This window comes from Eurypyga helias, unplaced genomic scaffold (genome assembly GCF_000690775.1).
Source record: "Eurypyga helias isolate BGI_N326 unplaced genomic scaffold, ASM69077v1 scaffold43070, whole genome shotgun sequence".
Taxonomy (NCBI): domain Eukaryota; kingdom Metazoa; phylum Chordata; class Aves; order Eurypygiformes; family Eurypygidae; genus Eurypyga; species Eurypyga helias.
The window spans coordinates 1,142-9,495 of NW_010224669.1; the positions used below are offsets into that span (position 1 = coordinate 1,142).

Here is an 8,354-nt window from a genome sequence, read left to right on the forward strand (position 1 = left end):
AGAAGTTCTTCCCAGAAAGAGTGGGGAGGCACTGGGACAGGTTGCCCAGAGAAGCTGTGGATGCCCCATCCCTGGAAGTGTCCAAGGCCAGGCTGGATGAGGCTTGGAGCAACCTGGTCTAGTGGAAGGTGTCCCTGCCCATGGCAGGGGGTGGGAACTAGATGGGCTTTAAGGTCCCTTCCAGCCCAAACCATTCGGTGATTCTGTGATTCTGTGATCAGTTTCTTACAAAACTTTACAGTCGTCACTTGGGCAGAACAATTAACAGCGCTCTGCTGTAAACGAGCTACACAGACCTGGGAACCATTTCCAGACTGGATTAAGTATGCCAAGACAAGAACACAATCCTGTACAGGAACGCTTGCTTTGAGGATTAGTTGCAAAGGAGAAGCCATTCCTGCATTACCTGAATTCTGACACAGCCAGGACTGAGAACGCACGTGACCGATGAGGTGGAAAATGCATGGAGCCTGGCGTTTTTTGCTAAGGAATAATGCCTGCAGACTTGTTCCAGCAAGGCTGTGGAGACAGGCAGGTCTCTCTATTTCAATCATTTACGGACTTGTTTATTCTTTTTCAAGGTTTAAACGTGAAAGAGTACAAAATCATTAGACTTTACAGACATGTGAAGTGCTAGTTATTTCAGAATTATTTTATAGAAGCAAAAAAGTAGGAGGAGCAAGGCTTTACTGTCACACACAACACAGGCTTGCTTTGTTTCGTTTGTTTTTGGTTTTGTTTTTTTTTAAAGTGTCCAGGGAAGTCTCTGACAGCTGCATTTACCAAGTCTAACAGTAAGCTTTCTGTGCTTTCTGCCACTGAATCTTCTGCAAGTCTGACAAACACATTAGGGATGATCTGAACACAGAACTGGCAGTGTTTCCAAGGAGTAATACAAAACTCTGCAATAGTAACACAAACAGATGCTATTTTTTCACTACTGTTCAGGAACACAGGCGTTTACTGCGAGAGCACACTCTTCAGCTTCTCTAAGAAGCACTCAGGAATCCCCTACTGGTATTTTGATAGAGGCTTTCCCGCACGTAAATCATCCATCCTCAGCCAGAAGGAAACATAAGAAGATCTTGCTCCCTTCCCTTTTGCCACTATCTTCACTCTTCCATTCCTCAGTGTGGACACAGGCGTCAGCCCCAGCTTGAGAGCAGTCTGTCACTATGCAGGTTTTCAAAAAGTCTGTCATTTACTGCCCCTTTTATCTTCTTTAACCTTCTTTTTTTCCTTTATATTTTCCTTTGTAGTTTTCCTACAAGAAACACATTGGAGACCAAGACAGCTGACTACATGAAGCACACAGCAGGGACACAGCAGCTGTTTTACACTGCATTAGTGCAGCTGAACATCAACCCTTCCGTAGCAACGCTCCGGCGCGTGGGTAACACTGTTCTTTACGACTGCTACTACACCAAACTGCTCCATGCCAATCTTCTGTAAGCCCTACTCGTTACAACTTAAGATCTGCTTCTGGTATTAATACTCCACGCGTTAAAAACAAAGCCAGCCCTTCACCAGAAGGGGAGCGGATACGTTCTGTCCAACGACAGCTCGTCTCAAGTCTGGCTTTAGGGTCAGTGGTTTGAACCCTGCTCACTATCCCCTGACACAGAGCATCAGTAAGGCAGATTGATGGCATTAATCCCATTTTCAGGAGACAGATACTGACACTAGAGCTTCACCATCATTAAAATCATTATGACTGGGTGGTCCATCCAAACAGGTGATCGGTTATTTTGGAGGAAGCATGCCGGGCCTTTTCCAGATAAAGAGCATCTCTTACTTCTTGAGAAAAAACTACTTACGTTTTTCTTTTGGCTTTTTTTAAGAAGCACTGAGGGGTGGTACAAATGGATTCTCTTGTCAATGGTTTCTTAATGAACTTCTTCTTTTGTTTGCTGAGAACAACATTCAGGGAAGGATTAAATTACTTTGAAGGGCAAAAATTAATATTCAAAGTAAATGAAACAGATAATGAAAACCTTGACTGGTTGTTAGGGATTTATGGGTCTGAATACCTTTTCAGTGTTGTTTATTCCAGATTAGTTCAACCACATCCCCTCCAAAACATTCAAACAAACTTTAATACCTAAGACATATACATATATATGGATTTCTGGTTCGAAACAATCAGAAGTCATGAAAAAGCATTAAAAGAAGTGCTAAGTAGAAAACTACTTATCTATATGCATACACGCCTACAACAATTTTTCTATAGCTACCTCTAAAGAACAAAGGCCAATTCATGAGTATGTGCCTAGGAAGTTTAAAACAGATTTCAGGGAACTCAAAAAAAATAGTTAACACCAGGAAAACTGTAAATTGAGAATTCTTTTTGTTTCCATTTTTGTCTGGGTAAAAATCTCCCACCCCCACCCTGTCTAAGATTCCTGTTGCGGCTTAACTGCCACTATATTGCAAACAACTAGATCTTTTGTAACACTTAGACACCCTGCACACCTCATGCAGGCTTTTAAAATGGGAAACAAGCTGTTAAACTATTCAGATGAACATACCTTTGCAGTTTGGGGAAGTGTTTTATGTAGTCTGGCACAGGGCAGCCAGCTCGCTGAATAACACTGGCAATACTGGAAGGGAGAGGAGGAAAGAGATTAACTCTAGCACGGAGTCCCCTGGACAACAGATAAGCATCTTCTGTGGAAAGCAGCAATCCCTCACAGTTAGCTGCTTTGTTGTTGGGTTTTGGATTTTTGTGGGTTTTTTAAGCAATAAAGACACAAAAGCAAGTTTGAAGTAAGGTGAGGAAGAAACAAAAAGACACAAAAGGCTTAAATGAAATGACTTCATGTGGACAGTTTAAACAAATTCAAACTCTAGGTTAGGAGAGTCTTCCAGGAGATGAAAAAAAAGCAGTAAGCCAAAACAGAATTGTACCAAATAACTTTGGGCACAAGCAAGTTAAAGAACTGGATTTAAAAAAAACCTAAAACACAGCATGAGATCATTCTACATAGCAAATGATTTAGGAAAATCGGAACAAGGGAAAAGTTAGTAAAGACTGTCGAACCTGCCCTTTAGTGAAGTTCAAGGCAGAATAACTGAAAGAAGTGAGAGGATGTTAGTTTCTCTCTTTCTACATTAGTGAAAGTCTTCAAAAAGAGACCTTAAAATCAAAATGTTCTCAGTCTTTCCCATACTGTGGTTCCACCCTGCACGTTGATAGTTCTCTCTCTTTGTAAGAGATTTTTACAGTGTGTGGTTTCCAGAGCGTGGCAACACTGTGCTTACGAGGTGTGTGGTAACAGAAAACACCGTATGGTTCAAAAAACACAACCCCCCCCCATTTTTTGCTATACCATGTTTCCAACTTACCTCCGTAATAAAGGTTTATCATCTTCTGTGAAGAAAGTGACTGCTTTGCCCCGGTGCCCTGCTCTTCCGGTACGACCTGCCAAACAGAGATTTTACTTTAAATATCACCCTATATTCTATTCCTCTTCGCAGCCCCATCCTCCTGATGTGTGTTAGTATACTAAGCATGCTACCAAGCGGCCGATCCCCCAAGACTGTTCCTATTGAATGAAAGCACAGGTATGCCTGAAGCATCTAAACACTGAAGGTTTATAGAAGACTGACAGAAAGTAATGCAGTTTTACTGAAAGTTGAGCCCAGATATAAACTGACTCCAGCGGTGTAGAAGCTAGAAGCTGCAGCAACAGAGGAGGCTTGCTGTCTGGATTTTGGCTCATGCACAACAGCACCTACATTAAATATCCAGGAAATGAGAAAAAGGACATAGTTTGAACAACCACTCACCTATTCTGTGGATGTATTCCACTGCACTCGTTGGCAAATCATAATTAATGACCATATTCACTCCTTTGAAGTCAATACCTCGAGCTAGTAAGGCTGAGCAGATGAGCACCCAGATCTTCCCAGCTCTGAAACTGTGTACTACGTTATCTCTCTAGGAAAAGAAAAGAAAGGTACTTGGAAACAGCCTGATTAGCAATTTGACCTTGATTCCTGGAAGTTTCCACAATGTTAACTAATAAACTAAACCTCTAAACAAAAACCTGCAGTAATTTACTGCCAAAAGTTACCTCGTTACGTGAAAGAAAGGTTAAAGCAAGAGTGTTGTAAAGTGTTTCTTGAAAAGAAATTATGGCCTCCTACCTGTTGCTGAGTTTTGTCTGCATGGATGACATCCACATTGATGCCTTCATAAATAAGTTCATGGAAAAGCTCCTTAGCCCTCTCAATAGACTGTACAAAAACAAGGACTGGAGGAGCAAAACCCTGCAAAAGAATAAAGGTGTCTAAGGTGCAAGTCCTTTTCCCACCATTATTGGAGCTGAGCTACTAAAGAGACTTAACCTGCTACTGTTTTTTCCATCTCAGAGGATTATTTTTTTTTCTTTTGGACCAGCCAAATCCTTGGGAGTCAGAACTAAGCCAATTCAGATCCTTTGCCTTTCATGGAATGGTTCCTAATTTAAGGATCAGGCTGCATTTTCACCCACAGAAACCAACAGGTGTTTTTTTTTTCCAAACCACTCCTAAGCAACAGCCAAATATATAACCAAGAATGGGGAACCACCTCAGTTTTCATAGGCAGGATACTTTTCCTTTGGTACAGCACATTTGGACAATGGCTTAACACACATCACAGAATTCTCTGCCCTAGGAAACCATGAGTCTCTGACAGAATGCACAGATCAGTCCCGAAGTTAAGGACAATGTATTCAATCTCCCAAATACCTTTTGAACAAGCTCTCTCATTGCCGTTAGTTTTCCCGTCTCAGATCCAACAAACAGCAGTTCTTGTTCTACTGTCTCTGCTGCAGAGTTTCTGAAACCAGAAATCCAACGCAAGCGTGCTACCGTTAGTTTATTTACGTATTTCTACACACTAAAAAAAACCATAAAGTGTTAGCTGGTGAATGAGAAATACTGCACGACAAACTTATTTCATCAGTACAGGCTTCTAAGATGAAGGTTTATTTGATGATGAAGTAATGGGTAAAGGAATACAACACTTTCCCCAACATGTGAGAAAGATCTGTATGCCTACACCATTTTTTCTGGGGACAAACAGCCTGCAGTACTAACAACAGACATACAACCAAGCAGACTGATGCAAAGAAAGCGAGTAGTTTGCCCAGGAAAGGGAAAAAAACCAAACCCACCATACAGTAGAGTCAGAGTACAACTGCACACCCACCTTGCTCCAACAGACACCAGCACAACACTGTCAAGGTTGAGTTTACACCACTCCTCTACATCATGCGCAAAGGTTGCGCTGAACAAGGCTCTTCTCACCACGTGGGACGTGCATGCCAGGAAAATGGAGGCCAGTTGATCACGGAACCCCGACTTCCCATCCTCAAACAGTTTGTCCGACTCATCCACCACCAGCCACTCCACGCTAGGAACAGAGAGGTTTTCTTTTCAGTACGAGTCACCCGTGGAGAAGGCAAAGGTTCCAAGAGAGCATCACAGTTGCAGGGACAATGCACGCTTGCCACGATTTCAGGGGCAAAGCTCGTAGCAAAGCCAGATAAACACTTCTGGTACCTGGTCAAGTCTATGGCTGGAGGATCTTGTTTCAGCAAATAAATGAGTCTGTTTGGAGTAGTAACTAGTATATCTATAGGAGAAAAAAAAATGAAAACATTAAAAAACCAAAATAAACCAGACTAACAGAGCCCTGAAAAATCCAAGTTCATAGAAACAGAATGGTTTGGGCTGGAAGGGACCTTAAAGATGATCTAGTCCCACCCCCCCTGCCATGGGCAGGGACCCCTTCCACTAGACCAGGTTGCTCAAAGCCACACCCAGCCTGGCCTTGGACACTCCCAGGGATGGGGCATCCACAACATCTCTGGGCAGCCTGTTCCAGTGCCTCCCCACCCTCTTCATGAAGAATTTCTTCCTGATGTCCACTATAAATCTACCCTCTAGCTCCAACCCCATCTGCCAGAGGTACAATGTAACAGGGTACACCATCAGGCTCACTTCCTTTTAAGTCCATGCCAACTACTTTTTTAGTATCCAGCAACAGATCGGTTGATATCACCTACGACATGAAATCTCCTTAAAACTACGCAGGCCAGAAGAGAAAGGTCAGCAACGTTTTTTAAATTTGTGGAAACACTTCAGCAGTTAAAACAATTACCAAATTTCTTAGAAGACTTGGGCCCAAACTTCTTTGCTGCTTCAGTTGCCTTGTGGATCATGTGTATTCTGAAGCCTGTCCCCTCAGCCAACTTCACCAGCTCCCTATGTGTCTGAAAAGGCAGCAACAGTGACTGAGTTTTCAAACTGAGCTGATGAGCTTTTCTAACCAGAAAAACTGCAGACAATCCTGAAGATACAGCTTCAAACATCGCTCTGACTCCAGTGTTAAGAGTTTAGTTTTCCTAGCGTAATCAAATGCAGCTTTCCAACACACGATTCACTTGGAAGCTCTCACAGGTCTGACTACCATGTTTTGACTCTAATAATGTTGTGCTCCCATAAGCCCCCACCTCCCATGTGTATAAAAATGGAACTCTGCCCAAAGATGCAATTTTTGTTTCAGTTTAGTAACAAAGTTTCAATGTAAAGTTAATTGTTGAAAATCTGCATTTGGGACAGAGACATACATCTCTTGTAGCAATCTCAAATATGAAGATAAGTATTGAGAGCACTGAGCAGTTTTAAAATATGATCAAAGAATTTTGATCTAATCATCTAGATTAGATTGAGATGCTAGATATGTAGCTATTTCACAGAAGACAAAAGACTTAAAAGCTTAAAATAGCTTTTTCTGATATCTGAGGGTAATAGAGAAAAAGAAATATTTACTAAGCTTTACTGTATCAGAGTGAAAATGTTTAAGTGCATCAATATGACAACAATCCCTTTCCCATCAACACACACCTGGCTAGCAAGTTCTCGGGTAGGTGATATGATCAGAGCTCTGAATCCTTTGTTCTTAGGTTGTTTCAGATGTGTTAAGAGGGGAATACAAAACGCCAGTGTTTTTCCAGACCCAGTAGGAGCTGAAGCTAGAAGTTCCCGACCCTGTAAGAAAAAACAAGCAGCGTGTTGTATTTTACTAGACAGAAATAAAAGAGAAAAAACCCCACAAACCAAAATTCACAGAGGTAAATATTAATGCTACAGCCTAACCCCAAATGCTTAATATTGTAATGTCTCAGTTTTGAACTCTGATACAGTTGATGTATCTCCAAAGCTGTGCAACTGACCACTGCCTTGACCCTAAAGAGAAGCTGCTTGCCAAATGTTGCCATATTGCCTGTAATATAACGCAGTACCAGAAACCTTACATGAAGCATGACAGGAATAGCCTGCATCTGGATTGGTGTTGGGACCTGGAAGCCAGCAGCTCGAATGTTCTCCATGATTTTAGGATGGATTTTGTATTCCTTCTGAAGTTGATCAAATGTGGCGATTGGGTCAGGAAGATCTGCTCCTTGAACACTAATCTTGTGTTGATTTCTGAAGTGGTTTACCTAAAAGGCAAAAGACAAAGTCTTTCTTTCTTTGACAGCATAAAACTAAACAAATATGGATTAATTTTCTGGTTATTTTCCTTGTACTTCATCACCCTCCTCCCAAGAGAAATTACCATAAATAATCCTCCACATTTGCATGAAACACCCCCAGAAACCTGTTGCTACATTACAATCCCATGGTCCCACCTTCGCTCTTCTCAAGCATTCAAGTTTTTCTGCAGTAGGTTTTTTGGTTTTTGCATCTTCAAATTTTGCTTCCAGAGAGGACATCCACCTTATTCCATTACTTTCTGACAACTCTGGCACTGACACTGCTTCTGGAAATTTCAAAAGATTTAAATTTCCATTAGTAAAATCTAATCAAAAAGTATTTGATAAAAAAGGTTATCTCGAAGCCTTTTTTCTCTCATTCTCACTAAAATTAATAAAGACTCCAGGACATCAATCACATCCCCATGTCTTAACACCAAACTGTGGCCCAACTATATTATCAGCTCTGACACAGGCCAGCCAAAAAACCCCAAATCCTCTTTTTTTCTGGTAAAATGACCAACAGTACCCACAGATTTAAAGTAAACTGAAGCAAGAAGCATGAATTTGAACAGGGTATTCTTCCAAGGATATGCGTACGCGTATATAAATACCTCGGGTCTTTTTTCTTTTCCTTTCACTGCTTTCTGCAGTTCTTTTCCTCTTTCCTGCCACCTCTCTGTCCTTTTTCCCTGCTCCATCCACCTTTTGCTGCTCGCCATCTTTTATCTTCTCTCCAGCCCCTGCGAGCCCCCAGCCTTCCTCGGCAGACCCCACAGGGACTTTCTCCTTGCGTCCAAAGAAGTCAAGACTCTCTAGGGAGACGCC

The 8,354-nt window shown here is 41.8% G+C and overlaps 1 protein-coding gene across 1 annotated transcript; it reads right to left on the reverse strand.

Annotated features, from left to right (window-relative positions):
- Window positions 1-1,197: 1,197 nt before the first annotated feature.
- Window positions 1,198-8,345, reverse strand: DDX52 (DEAD (Asp-Glu-Ala-Asp) box polypeptide 52). Its single transcript, XM_010146572.1, has 14 exons — window positions 8,141-8,345; window positions 7,683-7,813; window positions 7,308-7,493; window positions 6,898-7,041; window positions 6,152-6,263; window positions 5,551-5,623; window positions 5,198-5,401; window positions 4,735-4,825; window positions 4,150-4,272; window positions 3,790-3,940; window positions 3,346-3,421; window positions 2,529-2,600; window positions 1,818-1,910; window positions 1,198-1,264 (listed from the first exon to the last, which is right to left on the reverse strand). Exons 2-14 carry the CDS (start codon window positions 7,764-7,766, stop codon window positions 1,198-1,200), a joined length of 1,476 nt encoding a protein of 491 aa, XP_010144874.1. The 5' UTR covers window positions 7,767-7,813; window positions 8,141-8,345.
- Between the last annotated feature and the right edge of the window lie 9 nt (window positions 8,346-8,354).